Source organism: Piliocolobus tephrosceles, chromosome 5 (assembly GCF_002776525.5).
Source record: "Piliocolobus tephrosceles isolate RC106 chromosome 5, ASM277652v3, whole genome shotgun sequence".
In the NCBI taxonomy this organism is placed as follows: domain Eukaryota; kingdom Metazoa; phylum Chordata; class Mammalia; order Primates; family Cercopithecidae; genus Piliocolobus; species Piliocolobus tephrosceles.
This window is the reverse complement of record NC_045438.1, coordinates 135,497,339-135,521,407: the sequence shown is the minus strand read 5'-3', so window position 1 is coordinate 135,521,407 and position 24,069 is coordinate 135,497,339. Positions and strand designations below refer to the sequence as shown.

Genomic DNA, 24,069 nt, shown 5'->3' with positions numbered 1-24,069 from the left:
AGTTGCAGTTCAGGTGAGTTTGCAGGTCCTGGTCACTCGGTTTTTGTTTTTAAAAAAGGGGTCATCTAGTTATAAGAGAAAATCTTTGGGTCTGTGACCAAAGCAACAAAGGCAAAAACAGACATCGGTTATAAAGGGTGTGGTCCCCCTAGTGGAATACGTGGGTGGGTTGGGATGGGGAGTGGCTGGACAGACCAGTCTCGCTCCATTTGGTGCCACTCCACCCGCCCGGGTTTCCGCGCCCTGCCGCGCTGCTCCGACGCCGCTTCCGGCGGGGATGGGAGCGCGCAGCGCGGAAGCGGGTGGCAGGCCGGCCGCCGGGGCGAGGCGGGGGAGGGGCCGTGAGTGCCGCAGTCGGCTAGCCATGGAGTGGAGCTTGCTGGCGGCGAGGCCGCGACGACAAGGTAGCCACCCCCGCAGCATGCCTCGACCGCGGTCCGCACCGCCTTCCCCCGACCCCCAGGGTGCGCTGGTCCCGGTCGCGCGCTCCGCCCTCCGCATCCCAGGCGTGGTCGGTTAAATCCCAGCCGTGACCCAGGCCCGGGGAGCTAGTCTCCACCCTTCGCTCTCCGGATTCCCCTTGGAGTGCGCCGCACCATGCCGCTCAGGCTCTTCCGGCGCCTGCTCCTCACCGCTCTGCTGCTGGTGATCGTCTGGACCCTCTTCGGGCCTTCGGGGTTGGGGGAGGAGCTGCTGAGCCTCTCACTAGCCTCCCTGCTCCCAGCCCCCGCCTCACCGGGGCCGCCCCTGGCCCTGCCCCGCCTCTTGATCCCCAACCAGGAAGCTTGCGGTGGTCCCGGGGCTCCTCCCTTCCTGCTCATCCTGGTGTGCACGGCTCCTGAAAACCTGAACCAGAGAAACGCCATTCGGGCCTCGTGGGGCGGGCTGCGCGAGGCCCGGGGACTCAGGGTACAGACGCTATTCCTGCTGGGAGAGCCGAACGCACAGCACCCCGTGTGGGGCTCCCAGGGGAACGACCTGGCCTCGGAGTCAGCAGCCCAGGGGGATATCTTGCAGGCCGCCTTCCAGGACTCCTACCGCAACCTCACCCTCAAGACCCTCAGCGGGCTGAACTGGGCTGAGAAACACTGCCCCATGGCCCGATACGTCCTCAAGACGGACGATGATGTGTATGTCAACGTCCCCGAACTGGTATCAGAGCTGGTCTTGCGAGGGGGCCGTTGGGAGCAATGGGAGAGAAGCACAGAACCCCAGAGAGAGGCTGAGGTTGGAAATGAACAGCAGGAAGGAGGCCAGGCCTTGCACAGCGAGGAAGTGCCTCTTCTGTACCTGGGCCGGGTGCACTGGCGAGTGAACCCCTCTCGGACACCAGGGGGCAGGCACCGTGTATCAGAGGAGCAGTGGCCTCACACCTGGGGCCCCTTCCCACCCTATGCCTCAGGCACGGGTTATGTGCTGTCAGCGTCTGCTGTGCAGCTCATTCTCAAGGTGGCCAGCCGGGCACCCCCTCTCCCATTAGAGGATGTCTTTGTGGGGGTAAGTGCCCGACGAGGAGGCCTCGCCCCAACACAGTGTGTCAAGCTGGCTGGTGCCACCCACTACCCGCTAGACCGGTGCTGCTATGGGAAATTCCTGCTGACGTCCCACAGGCTGGACCCCTGGAAGATGCAGGAAGCCTGGAAGCTGGTGGGTGGCTCTGACGGGGAAAGGACTGCGCCCTTTTGCTCCTGGTTCCAGGGAGTCCTGGGCATCCTGCGGTGTCGAGCAATAGCCTGGCTTCACAGCTGAGAGTGCCTGGGGCCACAGGAAAGGCAGGAACAGGACCTTCTCTCTCCCAGGCCCAACGCAGGGGCCCTCACTGGCTGCAGCTGATCTTTCCTCATACCAGATCCTCAGTCTCACTAAAGACAGGGATATGGGAGACACCCAGGGGCCTGGCCCGCCAGCCTGAAAGATGGTCACCAGGAAGAGAAAAAGAAAAAAATGCTGCAGCTGTTCTCTCAAGCTAGGGCAGAAGAGGGCTGTCAAGCTCCTCAATAAACTTGTCTCCACTTCTTCGAGTGCAGTGTGGTCTTCACCAGGACCCCCAGAACAACACAAACCTGGAGACCCCAGAGGCTGCCAGACCCTGCTTCATGGGAAGGACATCTACAGGGACATGGGAGAGAGGACAGCCTCTCTGAGGAGGAAGGCCCCTAAAAGGCAAAGCTAAGGCCACAGCAGCCACAAGGTATGGGGGTGGGGGTAGAGGCAGGACACTGACTTCTCTCATCCTAGAATGGCCTCATGCTGGGCAAGGGGGAGGGGTCCACAAGATGATCCAGACACGTTATCCAAAAAATCGCTTTCCTCTTTAATACCAACCCACCCCAGGAGCCAGCTGTCCACCCCCAGTTGGGGAAAGGACCACAGTGCCCCACCTCCTTGTTCCAGGGAACGCTCTTTTCCCTACAGGTGATCTTGGGGAGAGACTGTTCCCAGGCAACCCTGGAGTCTGGCTCAGTGCACAAATCTGTCCAGGGCAGATGGCCGGGCCCCCGTGGACTTGGCCTTCACTTCCTTATGCTGCTGCTGCTGCTGCTGCTGCTGCTGCTGCTGCTGAAGGCTCTGCCGGACCTTGTCCTGGGGACCGGAGAGGGGGAGGACACAGGGACAGTGAGAAGTGGCAGGCTGACAAGGGCAGAGGCACAAGCAGGAGGGTGTAGCCTGTGGAAGGCCCAGCCCATCCCAATACTCATCTACCCTGTGTTCCTCATCCATGACCTTCCTCTTCCTCTTCACCAGGCTTGCTGTGGAGCTGCGGCCCTTCTGCTTTGGCTTTGGCTGGAAGGGAGACTTAGCCTCCGGGTCGTAGCCCTGAGGGAGGGGACAGGAGTGAAATCTGTTACAGCCTCGGTCGGAGTCAGGGAACTGGCAGCACCCACCTGCTGGCCACACTTCTGGGGACAAGCCATGGTGGGGAGAGGATGTGGGGGAGAAGACAGGCCTGGGCATTCAGGGGCCTGCTCCATACCAGCCTCTCTATCCGCTCCTTCTTTCCCTGCTCCAGAGAGATGACATCCACCTTGGCCAGGGCTCGTGGGTCAAGACAAATAAGCTCTGCAGGTACCTGGGGGTTTCACAGAGGGATAGGACTCAGCAAGGAGCCACAGGAGGGTAGCACCAAAAAGGGAAGCCAGGAAGGCTGCTGAACCCCTCTACCCAGGACCCCCAGCATGAGACCTCAGGATAGCTTTCTCTACCTCCAACCCAAAACCACATGCATACCTTCCCCAGCAGCAGGGGCCTCACAACTATGCTGCACACCAACCAGCAGGGGAACCTCACCTTCTCCAACAGGGGCAATCTCACCCTCTCCGCCAGGGGGAACCCTGACCCTCTCCAGGAGGGGGGAGCCTGACCCTCTCCAGCAGAGGGGAACCTCACCCTCTCCAGCAGGGGAGCCTCACCTTCTCTAGCAGGGCCTTCACCTCCCACTCCTGGCGTTGCTTCCGGCTTCTGTAAGGATTACTCTCCAGGCCATCAAAGTTGGGCTCACCGGCCCCTGAAGCGGGGGAGGGAGGGAGGAGCATGGAGCCGTAAGGAAAAACCTAAGTCCAACAGCTCCAGCCCAACCAATCCCCCAGCTCCTGGATGTCTCAGGCCCAAACTTCCACCCAGAGTTCATTCACTTCAAGCCCCATCCCTGGCCCACTCACCAGGGACCAGCATGCTGGTGATGCCCCCACTGTGCCCCACCCCTAGCACATCTTCAAAGGGGCAGAACTGAAGGCCATGCACAGGGCCTGAGAGCCGGTGGGTGAGGTAGGGCTGTTCAAGGGAGGGTGGGCTGGCCTTGCCCTGCCCTGCCCAGATGTTGACAACGTCACCCATTCCCGCCACCAGCAGTCCCCTCTGGGAGAAGGCCAGGTGCCCTGCTCCATGGGGCAGGGTCCGAGTGCTCAGAGGCTGGTAGGTCCCTCTCAAGTCAAAGATCTTCAGCTGGTGGTCCAGGCCAGAGGTGGCCATGTACCTGGTGAGAGAAGAGGGATCAATTAATCTGTCAGTAAATGGGTTTACCAAGCAAGCTGTGGCCAAGTCCAGGCATCAAGTCTGGCTGGGGAGAAAAAGATTAATAGTAATAACCACTATCATCACCCTGAACACCCCACAGGCATCCCCTTGGTTAAGCTGCACACAGCCCTTACTATTTTTCTTTCCCTTTAAGAGGTGAGGAAACTGAAGCTCAGGGAAAGGAAAGCTAGGTCAGTGGATGGTCAGGCCTATCTCCTTAGCATCTGCCTCTTATCTGCTAACACCACACGGCCCTCTCAAGACACGGGAGTCAAAAGGAGCACCCACACGACAGGCTGCACCTAAATGTGATGTCCCCTTGTACACACATGCAGCACACAGCCCAGCAAGGGGAAAGAGCATCTGCAGTGGTCAGAAAGGCTTCATGGGAAAGGTAGGATTTGACCCATTCTAGGTAATTCTCAAAAAAGTACAGGAAAGAGATACACAGCAGGTTCAAATGCATTGACACCAGAGTGTGGAGACTGAGAGGGAAGCAGAGGTTATGTTAGCAGGATTGCTAGGAAACATGGTCAGGAAAATCAGGAGCGGAAAATTTGTGGGGTTTCTTTAAAGTCAGACCGAGGACCCACAGCTCTCAATCCCAGCGTTGCTCTCTGGCAATGACAAATCATAAACTGAAGGCTCCAAGGACTTGAGAAGACCTACTCAGAAAGTGGTGAAGTAACCCTTGGCCTGCCCCTGTGTGCTTTCCCTGGAAGGAGGGAGGGAAGGTTGGGACGAAATCCTCTCCAGGAATCATGTACTGCGTAAGTTGTTTACTTTCAGAAGTTGGAGTTTCTTTTCTTTTTTTTGAGACAGGGTATCACTCTGTTGCCCAAGCTGGAGTGCAGTGGTGTGATCTTGGCTCACCGCAGCCTCTGCCTCCCTGGTTCAAGTGATTCTCGTGCCTCAGCCTCCCAAGTAGCTGGGATTACAGGCATGTGCCACCACGGCTAATTTTTGTGTTTTTAGTAGAGTCAGGGTTTCGCCATGTTGGCCATGCTGGTCTTGAACTCCTGGCCTCAAATGACCTCAGATGACCTCCTCTGCCTCCCAAAGTGCTGGGATTACATGTGAGGTTGGAGTTTCTATGTTCAAGTTATTCCTTAAAGAGGGAAGCTGAAGGGGAACCGGCCAGGTAGGGGATGTACGTTTGCCAAGAGGCCAAGGACTCTCTTTTGCCTTGGCTATGAACCCAGAAGAAGGGAACTAAAGAGTTTTTATGAGCAGAGACTTGCACAGTGATGGAGCCCAAGGGAGGCCCAACTGGATACTTCTGACAAGATAATCAGGGCCCTGACTTTACCACAGAGAAAGGCCATCAGTGCAAACCAGGAATTACCGAGCGCTCCTGGAACACAGGGTCACATCCTTTGGTGAACCAACAACTCAAGGATGCATGCTGGCTCTTCTCCCCTCCACACACCCATCTATGGGATGCCCTGGGTAAAGACCAGCCCAGTGCCAGATGGGAGTCTGGGCCATACTACTGTACTACTAAACTTGCAAGCAGCAGTTCGGCTCTGAGAAGTCAACCCAATCCAATCCTAATGCGGGCTACCAGAACACCTCTTATGAAAGATGGTCGGCTTCATCGCTGGAGTCCCTGTGGCCTATGTGACATGCTCCTGAGAAGGACCAGAGAAAAGCAGGGATGGGCTGAAGATCACAAGGACCAGATCTGTTCAGCATCAAGGTGTTGATTAAACTTCAGGCCTCAGCTAACTAGTGATTAAGCGCTAAGCAGAGGAGTGGCTGACCCAGGTAGCCCATGGAGGGCAAGCTACAGCTTTGGCCCAGTGGCCCAGAGAGGGCAGAAACCCTTGGGCAGGGCTTCCGACTCTCCTAGAGCCAGGCTGATATAGATATGGAGTAAAAAGGGCAGAACAGAATCACTTGTTCACAAAGATACAATTACAGAGGCCAAAGATACAGTTACAGAGGCCAGGAGCGGTGGCTCAGGCCTATAATCCCAGCACTTTGGGAGACCAGATGGGCGGATCACAAGGTCAGGAGTTCGAGACCAGCCTGGCCAACATAGTGAAATTCCATCTCTATTAAAAATACAAAAATTAGCTGCGTGCAGTGGCACGCACCTGTAGTCCCAGCTACTCAGAGGCTGAGGCACAAGAATCACTTGAGCCTAGGAGGCGAAGGTTGCAGTGAATCGAGATCGTGCCACTGCACTCCAGCCTGGGTGACAGATCAAGACTCCATCTCGAAAAATAATAATAAATAAATAAATGCATCACCTGGCCAGTCATTCTCAAAAACCATAGCCATGGCCGGGTACAGCACTTTGGGAGGCTGAAGCAGGTGAATCACAATGTCAGTAGTTCAAGACCAGCCTGGCCAAGATGGTGAAACCCCATCTCTACTAAAAATTTAAAAATTAACCGGGCATGGTGGCAGGTGCATGTAATCCCAGCTACTCAGGAGGCTGAGGCAGGACAATCACTTGAACCCCCGGGGACAGAGGTTGCAGTGAGATTGCGCCACTGCACTCCAGCCTGGGTGACAGAGTGAAACTCTGTCTCAAAAAAAAAAAAAAAAAAAAACCATAGCCACAAGTTTTTATACCTAAAGGGTAACCGGAGCACCACACCAAGGCAGGCTCAATGATTCATCCTTTTATCTCCAGAACTTCAGCACAGAGCCCCGCCCACAGCAGATGCCCAGTGAATACCTGACGAAAGGAATCAGAGGAAAATACAAATCAGAGAGAACAGCTGTGGAAAATGCAGATACTCTCTCAGGAACAGCAGAAATCCAAAGCAGACACCACCTCTACCCCTCACATCAGCCAGACCTGGAGAGAACAATCATCTTGAATGGCAATGATGAATACAGCGCTCCCTATTTGCTAAGCACTGTGCTAAACTATATGCCTTAACTCATCTTAATGTCTTAATGTCTACAACAGCTTTTATAAGGGCTTTAAACTCGGGCTTGGTAAACTACTGCCCACGGGCCAAACCTGGCCCATCATCTAGTTCTGTATGGCCCACAAGCCAAGAATGGTTTTTACATTTTTAAGTGGTTGAAAAAAAATCAAAAGAATATTTTGAGACTGTGAAAACTGTATGAAATTCAAATTCCAATATCCACAAATAAAGCTCTATTGGAACATGGCCACTCACTATTTACTTACACCGTGGCTGGTTTTGCTCTACAACACACAGCCGAGTGGTCATGACAGAGACTACGGCATCCTGATTTGCACTCCTGCTTTGTACACTACAAGTCACAGTGACACAATCATAAGTGCTGCACAGCCTTCTGAGCACCTCACATATCACCTATCATTACCTAACTGTGTGAAAAGATGTTTTCAAAGATGAAATACATGAAATCTCTACAGATCAGCATGAACATTAGTATCTACAGTCAAATTTGATCATTTGGAACACTAACTTTGTACATGAACTAGGCAAAATGTTATCCTCAAAAAGAGAAATTCAGTGCTTCCCATTAGTAGATCTGTATTACACAAATATCATATTTATTATTATTTTTTAAGACAGGGTCTCACTCTGCTGCCCACGCAAGAGTACAGTGGGATGATCACAGCTCACTGCAGCCTTAACCTCCTGTGCTGAGGTGATCCTCCCACTGAGCCTCCTGAGTAGCTGGGACTACAGGCATGCACCACCACACCCGGGTAAGTTTTCTATCTTTGTAGAGACAGAGTTTTACCATGTCACCCAGGCTGGTTTTGAACTTCTGGGCTCAAGCGATCTGCCCACCTCAGCCTACCAAAGTGTTAAGATTACAGGCTTCAGCTACTGTATCCAGCCTCATATTATGTTTAACTTTTTTTTTTTTTTTTTCCTGAGACGGAGTTTGCTCTTGTTGCCCAGGTTGGAGTGCAATGACATAATCTCGGCTCACTGCAACCTCTGCCTCCCAAGTTCAAGCGATTCTTCTGCCTCAGCCTCCCAAGTTGCTGGGATTACAGGCCCCTGCCACAACACTCGGCTAATTTTGTGGATTTTTAGTAGAGACAGGGTTTTGCCACATTGGCCAGGCTGGTCTCGAACTCCTGACCTCAGGTGATCCACCCGCCTCAGCCTCCAAAGTGCTGGGATTACAGGCGTGAGCACCTGGCCATATTATGTTTAATTTTATAACTTAAAAATGTGTGGGCCGAGCGCAGTGGCTCACAACTGTAATCCCAGCACTTTGGGAAGCCGAGGCAGGCAGATCACCTGAAGTCAGGAGTTCAAGACCAGCCTGGCCAACATGGTAAAACCCCGTCTCTACAAAAGAATGCAAAAATTAGCTGGTCATGATGGCAGGTGCCTGTAATCCCAACTACTTGGGAGACTGAGGCAGAAGAGTCGCTTGAACCCGGGAGGCAGAGGTTGCAGTGAGCCGAGATCACGCCACTGCACTCCAGCCTGGGAGATAGAGCAAGACTACATCTCCCTCAAAAGATTAAAAAAAAAAAAAAAAGGTCAGGCGCGGTGACTCACGCCTGTAATCCCAGCACTTTGGGAGGCTGAGGCGGGCAGATCACTTGAGGTCAGGAATTCAAGACCAGCCTGACCAACATGGTGAAACCCTGTCTCTATTAAAAATACAAAAATTAGCCAGGCGTTGTGCTGAGTGCCTATAGTCCCAGCTCTTCGGGAGGCCAAGGCAGGAGAATCACTTGAACCTAAGAGGCGGAGGTTGCAGTGAGCTGACATCGCGCCATTGCACTCCAGCCTGGGCGTCAGAGTGAGACTCCATCTCAAAAAAAAAAAAATTGTGATAATTTGTTTTCTCTTGGTATTTAAATACCTATACAGTACCCTCTGATTTTACCTCTTATCAGCAAATCATAAAATATTTACTATCTGACTCTTTACAGAAAAAGTTTGTGGACCCTTGAACTAGACACTCATATTTCCATTTCTGGGGTGAGGAAACTGTGGCACACAAAGGTTATGCAATATGCCCATACTTACGAGGCCCATCAGTGGTAACATCGTGATTTAAACCTGGGCATCCTGGCTTTAGAGTCTGTGCTCCTAAAGCACACTACCTTCCACAACTTTCTGCCCACCTAACACCTCATTCCACCAGTGACTTACGTGCCTGTAGAATCTACTGCCACAGCCCGGACCCCACCACGATGACAGAGAATCTTTGCCAGTGGCTCCTTCATAGCTGGACTCCATAAAGACACAGTACCTGGAAGAGAAGAAGAACCAAAGTTGCTAATACAAACCTAACCCTGAGGTTATTAAACCTGGGAAAGATGGGAACTCAAGACCAAGAGATAACAAAAAATGGAAATAAAAGGGTAACTTTAAGGGACTCATGAAGTATAAATATAGAAGAAACGCCAAGTCAAGATGGTCAGAGAGTCAAAACTAAGCCAGGTACTGACCGTTGCTGTGTCCGAGATGGATGACGGCATTGTAAGGGTTCTGACTCATGACATCGAGCCGCCCAGCTCGAGCATTCAGAGCTGCCACGATCTTCCCCACTGATACATCCAGGTAGGTCAGAAACCCTGTTTCTGACTGAGAAAGAGAGAGACAGAGAATGACCCAGTCCTGACTGCCCTCTGTATTCCCTCTCCTGGGGTCCTAAAGGAGAAGTGGTCATCCCAAGGGCTGCCAACCAGTTCCTGAGCTCCACGGCCACTCACAGCTGTAGCCAGGAGGAAGTGGAAGGGCAGGAACTCAAGCCGTGTCACTCGGTCACACCGGCGGATACAGTGGAGCTCAATGCCCTGATTGTCATAGATGTGGAGCCAGCGGTTCTGGGCAACAGCAAGCAGTGCCTCAGAATGGAGAAACCTGGGGGAGAGGAAGAGTGGTTCAATTGGGAAATGAGGTCACAAGCTATCATTCAATCAAGGATGGACTATCTCACCCCTACTGACCGCTGACAGTGAGGCCACTGACCGGATGTCCCGCACTGCCTCCATGACGTTGATCTCGCACATAAGCTTCTTTGTTACCCAATCAAGGGCAGCCACATGACCTCGGCGCCCTCCAAAAGCCAGGTGTCTGTTGGAGGTGAGGGGCAGGCAGGGTGTTAAGGCAGGGGACCACCGACTCAGACGACTTGAGGTCTGCCCCATGCCAGCCCCATCTCTCCAGGTGGGCAGACACATGTTGCTGCAGGTGCTCACCCTCACACCCAAGCAAATCGAAGGACCCTCCCCTCATCAACAACCCAAACACACACTGTGAATGGCTGAAGTGGGCATGGCTAAAGTGGTTAAGGAAACACATCTTAGTTCAAGAGTCACTAGAATTCAACCTTACCTTCCAGTTCGAGAGTAGTTTAGTCTGTAGGGCCCAAACTGCCTCAGATTCAAGTCAAAGTGCTGGGAAAGAGAAGAGTGGGAAAAAAAAAAAAAAAAATGAGTACCCTGCAGTAACGCCTTCTTCTAGCCCCCATTCCTCTCTTGTCCTGCACCACCAATCAATCCCTTGGCTCTTTTACCTCCTCAGGCTCACCTTGGCTGCACTTGCAATGTCCACAGCCTCCACAATGTCAGCCTGGCATATCTTTGCTGTGTCTTCCCCATCTTCCCCTTCCAGAAAACTGAAAGCAAGGGTTAGGATAGCAGTAAAGTTTCCCAATATGAAGCAAGTATACCAACATAAAAACGAGAAAAGACAGTCCTATAAGGCAGGGATTGGGGGTCCAGATTAGGGCCCACTCACCCAGGTTCCTCAGCAAGCAGCAGCTCAGAACGAGCAGCTTTGATACTTGTTTCCTCTTCCTCAGCTTCAGCCACCTCAAGTCGGCTTCGAGTTTTGGCTTTAGAACGTGGTAGCTATAACATTGTTGGTGGGGAGGAGTGGCAGAAGAACCACAGGATAAGTGGGGTCACAGGAGAGCTACCTGGCCCAGGCTCCATTCAACTCACCCAGACACTCCCTGCCTCCAACACTTCCCAACTCTCCGGCTGGACCTCACCTTTCGGGATTTGTCAATGCGACAGAACTTCTGGACCACCTCCACAGAGACGGGGGCGGGGCCTGGGAATGGATCTTGGGCCTAGGAGAAAGGAGAATGCAGTTAGTAGACAGCCTTGGATTGACCCCAACCCTTTCAAAGCACAAGGCGGCCTGCCTCGCCACCCATCAGGTTCCACGTTCACCCCGGACAAGCTCCGCTGGGACTCCGGGTTCTTCCATTCTCGGGGTTTCTTCGGGACCTGAGGCTTCTTAGAAATCCGAGACTTCTTTAATATGTGAGCATTTTTTCGTCTCTGAGGACGGAGCTCCCGATTCTTCTTGTTACAAGGAGGCCCTGGAGAGGCTCCGTCTCTGGTCGGAACGGTCTCTTCCTCCCAGTATCGCCGCGGTTTCTACAAGCAGATCAGGAACTCTGATACTCCGCACCCACGCCCCGCCCCCCCGACCCCGCGGCAAAAAACTTCCTTTCCCACTCAGGGAGGCCGATACCTTTCTCTTGGTCTGAAGTTTGTCTTTCTTGGGCGGGACATCCCTGCCCGGCTTGGGGGCTGTCTCCATCTCGCCCACCAGAACGGCGATCCACGTGCAAAACTCCTCTCAGCTGTCCCACAGTCGGCTTGAAAACTCCCGGAAGCCCTCTATCTTTCATCCAATCAGCAGCGTACCAGGTCTGAAGCTCTCTAGGCGCCATCTTGAGTGAGGGCACGCTCTCCTTAGAGGGGCGGAAGAGCTCTTGGCACCTTATCACGAGCGGCAGCTTATGCAAGAGTGACTTACAAAAGAAAGGCACGCCCGGGACCAGGGGCTAAGTAGCGATGCGGTTTCTTTTTCCGGGTTAGTTTCCCCATCTTGCCTAAAAATATCCTAGTCTAGTCTTTTTAGCAGAGCTCCACTCGCTAAACATGTCAGAACTACACTTCCCATCAAGGGTCAGAAAGAAACTTCCGGTGCAGTCTTTTCCCAGCATTCCTCGTTTACTTCCGGGTTTATTACTACTGAAGGAAGAACGTGAATAGGTTAGGATTTCGGTTGAGAGGCTTATGGTCTTGCGTTTCGCCCACTACATCCTGGGAACGGGTTGAAGTCGATACCCGGGACCGGGGGGAGGTGGCGGTGCCCCTCAGGGCTGCCTCTCAAGAGTGCTATCATTTCCGCAGGCGAGATCAGAAAAGGGAGCTCAGGTACCTTCCAGAGAGTGAGACGCAGCGCCCTTGTCTCGCTCCCCGTAGGCTTTCATCCCCGCCATGGCGGAGCTGATCCAGAAGAAGCTGCAGGGAGTAGTGGAGAAATATCAACAGCTACAGAAGGGTAAGGGAGCAGGGTCGGTATGGCCTCGCCCGATGCACTCACAACCCAAAGCCATTACCGAGATAAGGTTTGTTGCCCCCATCTGGGCCCTCGCGTGCAGAGACTTTCCCGCTTCAGTACTCTTCCCTATTCACTGACCCGCTGCCCCCATACTTTTCTGCTTCCTCAGATCCATATCCACCTGACTAGGATTGATGTTTCTAATCTTGCCTTTCCTCTTATCCCCAGACTTGAGTAAATCCATGTCGGGGAGGCAGAAACTTGAAGCACAACTAACAGAAAATAATATCGTGAAAGAGGTGAGGGACTGGGATTTGTGGGGCGAGGAGGGACCTGTACTAGCCATGGTTCTGATCACGTATGTCCCATCCCTCCATCAGGAACTGGCCCTGCTGGATGGGTCCAACGTGGTCTTTAAACTTCTGGGTCCAGTGCTAGTCAAACAGGAGCTAGGGGAGGCTCGGGCCACAGTAGGGAAGAGGCTGGACTATATCACAGCTGAAATGTGAGTTTTTATTCCACCACTGTGTGCTGCACCCCGTGATGCAAGTGAACCATTGGAGTAGAGGTGTTGAACCATTGCAGAACAGCTCTCCATAGTGGCCCCTAGTCCTCCAGTTCCTCCAACCCCTTCCTTCCCTTTTAACTCCCCTTCTCCCTTCCCTAATCTCAAGTTTTCCACCTATCTCTTTCTTGTGTTTAGCACCCTCCATAGTAAGTCCTACTAATTTCTCCCTACTTGTCTCCCTTGTCTCTCTTTAGTAAGCGATACGAATCCCAGCTCCGGGATCTTGAGCGGCAGTCAGACCAACAGAGGGAGATCCTTGCTCAGCTGCAGCAGGAGTTCCAGCGGGCCCAGGCGGCAAAGGCAGGGGCTCCTGGCAAGGCCTGACCCCATGGTGGGGGGAGGGGAGGGAAGGGAATGAGGCAGCTCTAGGATCTATACTGTAGCTAATAAAACGTAAAAACACGTGGCTGTTTCCTGACCAGGCGCTTCTGTCATATCCCCACAGTCCCTTCCACCTTCACACACACCACCTGTATTACCCCCTCAGGTTCAAACTCTTGCACTTGGAATTTCTTTGTGGCACGATGTTCTTTTCTTTCTTGAAAGTGAAATCCTAAATGTCCTCAAACCTATTTCTTGCCTGTATATACAACCCTTAACTTTCCCTCGTCTTGGTTGGCATGATTATTTTGGAAGGGCATTTACAACATAGCATATTGCTAGGAATGTCAGTTCAATTGAAAAAGAATTCACAGTTCTCTAACCTGAGGCCCCAGGATGAAATGTGGTTACCCTCCTTGCCAGCAGCCCTGGCATCTCTATTAGTACTTTTCAGTCTCTGTCTTCCTAGAATTTGCTTGAATGTAGCTTAAACTGACTTAAAATCCCAGCACGTAATGCTTTATGGTATATAAGTCCTCCCAAGTTTCTATGTTGTCCATAAAGTTGTTCTGCCATTTCCTTGTCCTAAAATTGTTTTATACACATTTGTAGCAAGGGCCCAGTGGTAGAGAGGTTACTGAAGAAAAATTGTTCTGAGGAAACTTTTTTCACTAATACCTCACTTACTTTTTGCTCTGTTCATGGGGATAGAAAACATTGTGCCCCTTCCTGTTCCATGGCATCTGCCTTCAGCCAGTTCCCCACCCCCACTCATAGCAGCCAGTTCATACGCACTACAAGGACGGGAGTAGAATTCAGGTAGTGTTTTGGTTTATTATCTTAGTGTTGTCACAGTGATAGAAACCCCCCAGAGTGGGAAGAAGAACTCCTGCGAGGACCTACTTTTTGCCATTTCCCTCTGCCCTGGGGCTCAGAGCCTTGAGGCCTTTGCTTAGCCCTTTGCATATTAGGATATGGCCAAGAATCAGAAACTGATGCGTTTTTTCCAGCACTACCTGTGTGCTGCACAGGTAGGAAGCTACACACAGGTATCCAACTTGGTTACAAGACACCAGTTCCTACAGGGCTGGATTTCTCAGCTGTCTGGTAAACCAGTGGTACTTCACTGCCCCAGGATGGCTGGCTACCTTTCTGAATGTCTGTCTCAATGTGATACAACTGCCACCATTCAGGATGGCTACCCACATCTGGTATGAACACCATGACTTCTGTAAGCCAACGGGGCTTCCTCCTCAGAACAGCGCCCGTGCAATCTTCCTCCCTGTGGCCTTGATCCTGGGAAAGGAGCCCCCTCCTCCCTCACTTGGAGGAGTTCCTGAGGCAGACGGGCCACTGGTGACGCCAGGTGTAGCAGCAGAGGACCTTCGCCGCTGCCGCAGGAGGAAATCGTGTGAAGCTCCATCCATGGCGTAGAATACGTTAGCCGAGGCTGGGATAGTCAGCTCTGAAGGTTCAGGGGGTGGATGTCAAGCACAGACACAGTCAATCCCCCCACAGCCGCCCAGATGTGGAAGCACTCCACTCTCCTCCCGAGTCTGCCTTTCCCTCGTGGCCTCTGACCTCGCTCCCCTGGCAGCAGCTGTACCAGCTCATACTCTGAAACCACTGCAGAGTCACGATTGTTTTTCTTAAGGACACGACTGATGACACTTGGAGCCTTGTCCTGGCTTGTCACCTGGCAAGACAGGAGACCAAAAGAGCAATCAATCAGCCATGAATTCCCATCTTTCTACCCTTAGCCACTGAACCCAACCACAAAAGGTTACTTGTGTCCAAGGCTTTAAAAGGAACAGGGAAACCCAATACGGTGGCTTCCTATACCCCAGAAGCCAGCCCACATGGTGCCCAGTGAAACAGAGCTGCTTGCCTTTGGGGAAACTGCTGTTGATTCTGAAATTTTAATATGGCCACCAAAAGTTTAAGGTGTAGCAACTAATGCAAAATAGCCATCAAAATAAAACAAATTTCAGCTTGTATTGAAGACCAGAGTTTACAAGATAAAATTAAAAATAAAACAACTGCCAAAACCAAAAGTCAAAATTAAAACTACATTCAATTCCATTTGGTTGCCCAAACCTCAGACATTTATAGTCCAAGAAGACACCATCCTTCACCCCAACTCCATCCCAAGGCTCCCTCACCAAAATGCTCTTATAGACACTGCCATCTTCCCCCAGCTCCATCTGGACTCGGATGATTCGGCAATCAGAGGCCCCTGGCCCAGATCCCCCTCCCCCATATCCAGTCCCCCCGGAGGCCCCTTCTGCACCCCCACTCAGCGGGGAGCCACAGGAGGCTGAGCGGCGGTGACCTCGAGAAGGCCTAGGGGAGGAGGCTGGTGGGGAGAGATGGCTGGGGTCAGCTGGACTGTGCAGGGATGGACTGCTTTCCAGGGCAGAGTCTAGTGACGAGACAGATGGCCACTTCATGTGCTAGGAATAAACAACATGGGACTGGCATGAAGGCGGGGAGGTTAAGGAAGAAACATTTACAGAGTGAGGGTCAGTGTCAAGGTCAGAGTCAGAAGCAGAGCTCACCTGGGCCAGCCGAGTCAGCAGAGGAGCAGGAGTTGTAGGCACCTCATCTCCCGCCATACTGGGCCGGTCGTAGGACACAAGCGGGGTAGGGACCCCAACAGAGCCCAGAACCCTACAGTGGCAGGAGATTGGGAGGATCAGAAGAAAAGTGGAAGTTCCAAGTAACCACCCCCCCAGCCAGTGAGTCTCTCACTCTGTCCACTGCGAGATGACCAATGTTGGCCGAAGGACCCGTGGGGCAGGAGGGTCACTGGAACCAGGTGGCTCCACCTCACAGGATACACGATGGCTGGGTTAGGGGGCAAAAGACAGAGCTCAGGACATGACACCAATCCCCTACACCTGGCCAGAGCCCTAGAGTCCCAACCTCACCCGCCAGTCACCTCTGAGCCTCTGTCAGTGGCCGGAGCCCCTGTAGCCACCTCTGGATATCATGGTCAGGTTGGAGGTTATAGCCACGACATTCATTCTGGAGCCGTCGCAACTCAGAAAGGACTGCAAACTCCTGGGAAGAAGCCCTCAAACTGCAGGAGCCAAAACTCAGGGACACCTGATTTTCCCCCCTCCCCTTCCGGGAACATGGATTGGGAAGTCCAGCATCCAGCCCAGGCACTCCACTCACCTTCCTCCGCTTGTCAAAATTGATGTATCCATTCTGCGAGGAAAATGGGGATGGGGTGAAAGTTCTAACACTACCTTCCAGGCCACAGAGAGAGAATATCCCCTCTCTTAAACACACACAGCCACATCCAACTCACAATCACTTCCCTCTAGCCTCTCTGACTCTTCCCATCCCTCCCTGCCTTCCCCCTCAATCTATCATGGCCTAAGCACTGCACTTGACCCTTTAAATTTAATACCTCAGGTACACAACGAGTCTGCTTTGCAAATGAGAAGACTGGATAGTATCCAATTGGATAGGATTCCTCATCCAGAGAGGATAAGGAACTTGCCCAGGGTCTCAGTATTTGTTTATTTAACAAACTCTAGCAATAGAGCAGGAGCCCATCACAAAACCTAGATGTGCTTATGTTTCAGGCACGTTCTAAGCACTTGACAAATACGAATTCATTTAACCCTTACAATAACAGATCAATGTAGATGCTATTTCTAGTTTCTCATTTACAGACCACTGAGGCAACCCGGCACAGAAACAGATCTGGCTTTATCCCACACTCAGCTATTTGTGCCTTATAGCCCCTTGCAAGGGGGGGGATCTGTCGGACCCTGCAGCCCACTTGTTACATCATCATCATGACACACACATACACACACACCACTGACCTCCAACTCATCCTTGGAGGCTGCATCCAGCATCACAAGGTCCTTCAGGAAGGTGCCAAGGTATGGGACTATACCCTGAGGTCAGGGCTCAGGGTCAGACGTGCTGCCATTGATGTGAGGGCCCTCCGTCCCTCCGCACTTGCCCTCCCCATTGCCTCAGAGAACAGATTTCATTCTCCTTACCCCTCACCCCTCTGTGCCTCCCTTACCCATCCTTCAGGCTGCTCCCCCAAAACATACTCCTCACCCCTTCATAATCACAACCCCCAAGCCCACCACCCAGCTAGTCACTCACCCCACCCCGGGAGCCAGACCTCGGGGCCTTCTTGGAGTGTGGCTCCAGAGGAGACTGCAACTTTACCTCCTGGTGGTGACAAAATAAAGAGACATGGTGGAGCAGTAGGGAGCAGGGAGAGGGGGGAATGCCACAAACCAGGCTCTCACCTGCACGAGCAGCTCCCGACTCTGGGAATAATTATCCTCCTCGGAGAAAATCTGGCAGAGGCTAGAAAAGACTCTGAGGCTGTCCCTGGGGGAGGGAGAAAAGTGGCCCTGAGGACAGGCCGGGCTCTGTCACCCCCTCTTCCCTGCCTTCTGAGGAACCCCCAACCCAGTCCAATGCCTCAGCCTCCCCACCTGGTTGCTTCCCCCCAGGCTGCCCGAAGCCTGTGGATGGGGCTGGACTGCAGGGCTGACACCACAGCATAAACTGAAGAGAAGTTTCGGAGCAGCCGGCACTCCTGTGGGGGTCAAAGAGAGCTAAGGCTATGGGAGCCCTCTCCGTGCCATAGCCACCCACCGTGGGGCACTCTTCCTCTCTCACCTCCGCCACGCGGATCCACTTCTCCAGGAGGCGGGCCCTCTGTGGGGGACGGAGTGGCCGTATGGTCACCTCCCCAGGTCCCTCTCCGGTGGAGGTAGCCCCCAGGACAGAACTAACCACTGCCCCTGCCACCTTGTTGAACTGTGTGACAGTAGCTCGAACAGATGGGCAGAGGTGAGAATGTCCTGGCCGGTCTCTGTGACCCCACAGGCCTCCCAGGCACTGAGAGGGGATCAAATTGAGAAATAGCTCCTGCAGGGTAGAGGTAAGAGGTTAAAGTTCATAGTCAAGTGAGGTCGGCCTTCCAATATTAGGGATCTGAGGATCTTAGGTGGCCAAGGAACCAGAGGGGCACAGGGTTTGAAGGGTAACAACCAAAGGGAAAAAGGGAAAGTCAAAATGGTAGGTGAAAGAGGCTAGGAGCTGGATCAGGAAAGGGTGGAAGCAAGGAAAGGATCTGGAGTCAAGGAGAGGTTAGTAAGGGGTCAGGGGGCATACGGGCCAGAGGTCAGGGTCTCACCGCATCTAGCAGGGTCAGCTGTTCGGCCAAGTGGTCAGCGAGGAACACCAGGACATCCGTGGGGTCAGCAGGGGGATCGCCGGGGAGGGCCAGGGGCTTAGGAAGGTCGGGGGCCTGAGGGTCCACCCGGGACCGGAGGTTGCGGATGAGGTCAGCGCTGCCCCCCCCAACACCCTTCCCTGCTGCATACCCTGTCTGAAGTAAGAAGCTCTCAAGCCGGTCAAGCTGACCCTTGGCCTCAGAGCCAAAATCCTCAGGGTGAGAGGCCAGCCAGGTTGACAGCACAGAGATGGCTACCCTGGGAGAAGGGAATCAGCCAAGGGTGAGAGGTAAAGCTGCAGCCTGGGCAGAGGAGACTGTGAGATTAAGAACCAGGGGTCACTCACTCTGTTGTCCTCTCTAGTTCACCGGTAGGATGAGATTCAAGGGCTTCCAGCCTGAGAGGAAAAAGAGGATCTACCTGTCCTTTTTTCCCAAACCCCCAGTGGCCTTAACTATTTTGGTGGGATGTTGGAACTTTAGGAAATCTGGACAGACACTCCACGACCCTGGGTCCCTTATGACTCTGACCTGTCAGCCATAAGCCCTAGCAAGGCAGGCGTCGAGGTGAAGGCCCGGTGGGTGGCCAGGAAGGCTGACATGAAAGTCCCATCAGTCCCTGATGTCCGGGTATCCAGTAGGTGTCTGACCAGGGCCTCCAGAGTGCCAGCTCGGAGCCGTCGGGAGGAACGCGGGGGAGGCATAGGGACCTGGAGGACACAAAGAGATGATCACCAACCCTTTCTCCCACTCTGCCCCTAGATTTCTGAGGACAATCTCAGACCCAGGAGATGTTCCAGCCTCATTTTTCTGATATTCAGAGAGGGCAAGAGTCTTGGCCTATGTCATACAGCGAAGTCCAGGACTCCAGAACTCTAACCTAGCACTCTGGCCAGAAAGTCAGCCAGAGGAAGGGAAATGAAGAGTCAGAGGTGAGAAGCTAAAGTCATGATCTCACCAAGGGATCAAGAGGTCGATATTGGCGGCTTGTGACAGTAAACACGGCACCATCCTCCTCCTCATCCCAGACGGACACAGGGGCCTGCAGGAGCAAGGAAGGGGAAGTCAGACAGTTCCACACCACCCCCCACTGCCCTCAGCCTTCACCCCAGGCCCTGCTTCTCCCTCTATACCCCTCACCTGTGGTGGCAGGGCATAGTACCAGCGAGTGCGAGGAAGGGTGGGGGGAGCTGGTGACCCCAGGTCTCCCCCACTGGGGCCCAGACAGCCCCACCCCAGTCGCCTCAGGGCCCCGGTGGAGTCGAAGGGGCTGCAGTGGAGGCGTGGATGGAGTACAGGAATCCTGATCCTGTAGACCCCCAAAGCCCTTTCCTCCCAGAGCTGAACCCACACACAACAGAGAAGCAGGGTACAAAGAGCAGGAGAGGGAAGCCAGAGGCAGCAAGCCAGAGGCAGAGACTAGGAGTAGCTGAAACCTCGGTTCAGGCACTGCCGTATGCCCCGCCCCTCCTGGTCAAGGACTAGACCAGCCCAGAGCTTTAGTCCTTCTCAGGCCCCCTTTCACCCTGGTCCCCTGGGTAGTGCCTCCACTATCTCAGCCCTAAGGGACTCCTGAAGGTAGCAGCTCCAATCCCAGTCCAGGAAGGAAAAGGGGAAGTGGGATGATGGGGGCTGGGGGGCGGTAGACTCAGAGTCACGTGGCCCCAGTCCCTCCCCCGACCGATCCCGAAAAACCAGCCCTGCCAGTCAACCTGCCCTCACTTAGGATCTGGACCTAGGAGTTCAGGGCCTCGGGGCCCCAAATCCAAAATCTGGCCCCTCCTGGGGCCTGAAATCCTGCTCCTGGCCACCACCATTAATCCCTAATGAAAACAGGTAACCACTCTCTACCCACCCTAGGATCATTCCTCCAGGTCCCAGAACTGTGGCTTCCCGGCCTCTACCCAGGATGGGGCGGGGGGGGGGGGGGGGGGGGGGGTAAAGGGGAGGGATGGAAGGAGGGGTCACGAAATCTGAGGGTTCCCTCCCCAATCCCAGAGTCAGAGGAGCTGGTTACTGTGGAAACAAACCCCTCCCCGCCAAACAAAAACAACGAGGGAGACAGGGGGCAAGACACGACTGCTCAGAGAAGTAGGCACACTCAGGCAGGCAGAGGCAGAGGGCCAGAGACCCGCAGGGACAGCCAGCCAGAAGTTCCAGGCAGGTTCCTGCGGGCAGGTCCTGAGTCACACTGACAGAGAACCACAGAGACGCCGGGACTCCCCGCAGCAGAGAAACCGGCCGACACCCAGGGAGGTGCGAGAATAACTGAGGCAAGGAGGAGGAGATGTAGGGACCCAGAGACAAGAGAAAAGTGGAGACTTCAGAAATACATCCGCCCCCTACCTCCCACCACCCGCGTCTCACCTCTTCTTCTTCCTCCTCCTCTTCCTCCTGCCCCCCGCCCACGACCAGGCCACCTGGGCCCCCACCCTCATCGGGGTCCCGGCTTCGGAAGCTGCTCAGTACGACTCCCCCTGGGGGGCTCGTGTCCAAAAGCAGCCGCAGGGGCCGCGGGAGCATGGCCGAGTGAAGGAATCAGCGGGGTCGGGCCATGGGGGCGCCTGGGGAGAGACGGGGTGGGGTGGGGGTGGAGAGTCAGGCGGGCGCGGGGGAGCCGGGCAGGGAAGGGACGTGGGTGGGTGTCAAGAAGACCGGAAGGGAATTCTGCAGGAAGGCTGGGGGAGGGGGGCAACAGAAGGGTGAAATAGGGTGGCCCTTGGTGCAGTTGGGGGAGGAGGGGGTCACGAGTACGGGGACGCGCAGGGTGCTCAGGCTCTGACCTGCTCGGGAGGGGTGGGGGCAGCGTGGGTCCTGGACCGCTGTTGCCGTCGGTCTCCGGCCCCGAACCAAGTCCCCTCCCCGGCTTTTCCGTACCCCCTTGAACCCCCCCGCTAGGCTCCTGGGCCCTTCCGCCCTTTCCGCTCCCCCCCGCGTCCGCCCGCTCCGAGAGCAGGAGCCAAAAGGGGAAGGAAGTGAGGACAGGAGCCAGGGCCGCGGACTAGGGGAGCGCCGGACGCTCAGGGACCAGGACCCAGGCGCCCGAGTCCCCAGCTCCACTGTCCTCCGCCTCTACACTCGGGGATTCTGGAGACCACGTCGCTCCGCACTGAACTGGAATAAAGATTCCAGTCTAGATTCCAGTCTCCAGCCCCTGGGGGAAGGCAGGAGCAGAATTTGACATTCCCTTCCCCAACAATAACACGGCTAAAACTCCCGCGGGAACCATTTCAGGAGGAGAGACAGCGGGTCACTCCATCCCCACGGGATTACGCTCCCCACCACAACCCACGAACGCAGCTGACCGAAATCCCGGCCGGGTTTTCCGAAGAGCCCTCTGTTCCCGCCCCCTCGGCAGGGGGCGGGGCAGGAAGCAGCCACATCCGGTTCCAGATTCGGCTCTCTGGGGCTTCCGGCGCCGAGGCCTGGATCCCTGTCCGCTCGGCGTCGCTTCGCGGTTGGAGTACCCTCCGCTTGAGCGCATCTTATGCGCCAGTAGTGGCGCCCGACCCCGAACGGTGTCGACGGGGCGTTCTCTGAGGGGTTCAGGGTTACTGGAAGGGACCAGAGGTGATTGGAATATTCATTGTGCTTGGAAAGGGGTTGGAATGAGAGGCCCGTTTGCAAGCACTGGAATACAACTTTATTCCCACACCATCAGACCCGTTACCCCGTCGGTCTGGCCAACAGTCCTGACTCGGAGATCCCTGAGCTGCGCCGCCGCTTCCTTCGTCAGTATCCAGCAGCTATTTGATGAGCGCCCTCCAATGGTGCCTTACGTCCCTATGCCGGCGCGGGGTTACAGCAGTGGACAGACAGGCCGGTCCTTGTCCTCGAGGAGCCCATGATCCACGGGGAGACAGGCATTTAACGACGACTCACATGATCACTTAAAATACAACTGTGGTGAACCGCACAAGAGGGACGCGCGGCGGTCTGCAGGGAATGACGAGGCCGACCTCCTCCGCGACCCAGGGAGGCCGAGGGTGGACCAGGCAAATGGAACAGAGGGCTGGGAACTGGAGGTGGGCGGGAGGCGGTTGGTTCATTGGAGGAAAGGAATAGCTCTGTGTGTGATGAGCATTGAGAGGAGGGCTGGCGAGCACCATCTAGGGCTGGAGAATTAGGCAGTGGCTCCAGCCGGGGCGGTGGGGGGGACACATGGGCCAGGGCAAGAAGAATGGGTTTGGCCCTAGAGCACGGGTTCTCCAAGTGTAACCTCGGCCCTACAGGTCGCTGAGACTATGTCAGGGGGTATGTGAGATTAAGACTATTTTTTATAACAAAATTAGGATGTTATTTGCGACCGGGCGCGGTGGCTAACGCCGCTAATCCCAACACAGGGAGGCTGAGGCGGGTGGATCACGAGGTCAGGAGATCGAGACCATCCTGGCTAACACGGTGAAACCCTGTCTCTACTAAAAACTACAAAATTTTAGCCAGGCATGGTGGAGGGCGCCTGTAGTCCCAGCTACTCGGGAGGCTGAGGCACCAGAATGGCATAAACCCGGGAGGCGGAGCTTGCAGTGAGCCGAGATCTCGCCACTGCACTTCAGCCTGGGCGACAGAGCGAGACTCTGTCTCAAAAAGCAAAACAAAAAAAGTTTTTTGCCTTCTTCATTCTATGAGTGTACAGTGGAGTTTTTCAGAAGCTACATGATATGTATTGATACCATGGTTCCCACAATGAATGGAATGTGTGCCTATGTATTCGCGTGTTTTAAATTTTTCTGTTTTAAGTTCTAGTACCATAAATATTGATAGCTATAACCCACATACCCAAAAGCTTTTTGGGGTCCTTGATGATTTTTAAGAGGTCCTGAGAGAAAAAATTTTGAGAACCACTGTCCTAGAGCTCCAAGAAGGTGAATGCCATAAGATGTGTGTTTTTTAAAAAAACATTTCTTGGGCCTGGTGCGGTGGCTCACGCCTGTAATCCCAGCACTTCAGGAGGCCGAGGAGGGCGGATCACCTGAGGTCAGGAATTCAAGACCAGCCTGGCCAATGGTGAAACCCTGTCTCTACTAAAAATACACAAATTCGCTGATGTGGTGGCATGTGCCTATAATCCCAGCTACTCCAGAGGCTGAAACCAGAGAATTGCTTGAACCCAGGAGGCAGAGGTTGCAGTGAGCCAAGATCCCGCCACTGCACTGCAGCCTGGGCAAGAGAGTAAGACTCTCTAAAAAAAAAAAAAATTCTCCCTGTATAAGTGGAAAAAAAAAAAAAAAAAAAAAAAGCATTCCAGCCACTCAGTGGAGAGGGATTGGAGGGAGTAGAAACAGATGATGGGGTATTATTTTGGGGAGCTACTACAGACGCTTGGGCCAGAGATGATGGTGGCTTCCACAGGATGGAGGTGAGTGCCCTCACTCTGCTTTCTGGAAGAGAGGAAGGTGGTGAGGAATTCAGAATATTAGAAGGCAGTTGAGGTGTACATGGTCAGTCCAGAGACATATAAACTATCATGGGCACAGATGATGGGAGAAGGATGAGGCTAACATTTTCTGCCCTCCAGACACTGCTGAGTGCTCTATCTCCTGCATCTTCTAAAGGAGATACACTGTCTTCCTTAATCCTCCTAACAGTGCTCTCAGGCTCTGCTGTCCAATATGGCAGCCACCACCCACATTTGGCTATTGAGCATTTGACATGTGGCTAGTCCAAACTGAGATGTGCTGTTTAAAATAAACACCTGCTTT

General features: G+C 53.9%; 5 protein-coding genes across 7 annotated transcripts in view; 2 read left to right on the top strand and 3 right to left on the bottom strand.

The window, feature by feature from the left end:
• Positions 1-261: 261 nt before the first annotated feature.
• Positions 262-7,145, top strand: B3GALT4 (beta-1,3-galactosyltransferase 4). The gene is made up of 2 exons (XM_023212500.3): positions 262-2,191; positions 6,659-7,145. The coding sequence occupies exon 1, from the start codon at positions 598-600 to the stop codon at positions 1,747-1,749; it is 1,152 nt and encodes a 383-aa protein (XP_023068268.1). The 5' UTR covers positions 262-597; the 3' UTR covers positions 1,750-2,191; positions 6,659-7,145.
• On the bottom strand, positions 2,294-11,856 carry WDR46 (WD repeat domain 46). Its single transcript, XM_023212496.2, has 15 exons — positions 11,436-11,856; positions 11,129-11,338; positions 10,945-11,025; positions 10,689-10,801; positions 10,479-10,566; positions 10,284-10,345; positions 9,918-10,022; positions 9,659-9,809; positions 9,395-9,530; positions 9,096-9,195; positions 3,660-3,973; positions 3,411-3,505; positions 2,975-3,070; positions 2,704-2,817; positions 2,294-2,583 (listed from the first exon to the last, which is right to left on the bottom strand). Exons 1-15 carry the CDS (start codon positions 11,502-11,504, stop codon positions 2,461-2,463), a joined length of 1,857 nt encoding a protein of 618 aa, XP_023068264.2. The 5' UTR covers positions 11,505-11,856; the 3' UTR covers positions 2,294-2,460.
• PFDN6 (prefoldin subunit 6) lies at positions 11,832-13,718 on the top strand. 2 transcript variants are annotated; one of them, XM_023212501.3, is made up of 5 exons: positions 11,832-11,962; positions 12,104-12,254; positions 12,483-12,553; positions 12,635-12,759; positions 13,017-13,228. In XM_023212501.3, exons 2-5 carry the CDS (start codon positions 12,191-12,193, stop codon positions 13,144-13,146), a joined length of 390 nt encoding a protein of 129 aa, XP_023068269.1. In that variant the 5' UTR covers positions 11,832-11,962; positions 12,104-12,190; the 3' UTR covers positions 13,147-13,228. The 2 variants fall into 2 exon arrangements, with proteins under 2 accessions (XP_023068269.1, XP_023068270.1); XM_023212502.2 differs by having other exon boundaries at positions 11,899-11,962; positions 12,176-12,254; positions 13,017-13,718.
• Positions 13,719-13,952: 234 nt separating this feature from the next.
• RGL2 (ral guanine nucleotide dissociation stimulator like 2) lies at positions 13,953-21,830 on the bottom strand. Of its 2 annotated transcripts, XM_023212492.3 has the most exons (18): positions 21,151-21,830; positions 20,735-20,931; positions 19,326-19,409; positions 18,899-19,077; positions 18,715-18,765; positions 18,329-18,626; positions 17,809-18,060; positions 17,622-17,725; positions 17,430-17,514; positions 17,281-17,349; positions 16,986-17,060; positions 16,324-16,356; positions 16,085-16,206; positions 15,895-15,990; positions 15,702-15,813; positions 15,306-15,596; positions 14,725-14,839; positions 13,953-14,608 (listed from the first exon to the last, which is right to left on the bottom strand). In XM_023212492.3, exons 2-18 carry the CDS (start codon positions 20,888-20,890, stop codon positions 14,397-14,399), a joined length of 2,334 nt encoding a protein of 777 aa, XP_023068260.2. In that variant the 5' UTR covers positions 20,891-20,931; positions 21,151-21,830; the 3' UTR covers positions 13,953-14,396. The 2 variants fall into 2 exon arrangements, with proteins under 2 accessions (XP_023068260.2, XP_023068261.2); XM_023212493.3 differs by lacking the exon at positions 20,735-20,931.
• Positions 21,831-21,987: 157 nt separating this feature from the next.
• TAPBP (TAP binding protein) overlaps positions 21,988-24,069 on the bottom strand; it is a 15,043-nt gene continuing 12,961 nt past the window's right edge. The window contains exon 8 of the mRNA XM_023212499.3: positions 21,988-23,748. Coding sequence (XP_023068267.1) covers positions 23,737-23,748 — 12 coding nt within the window. The 3' untranslated portion in view covers positions 21,988-23,736. The remainder of the gene's footprint in view (positions 23,749-24,069) is intronic.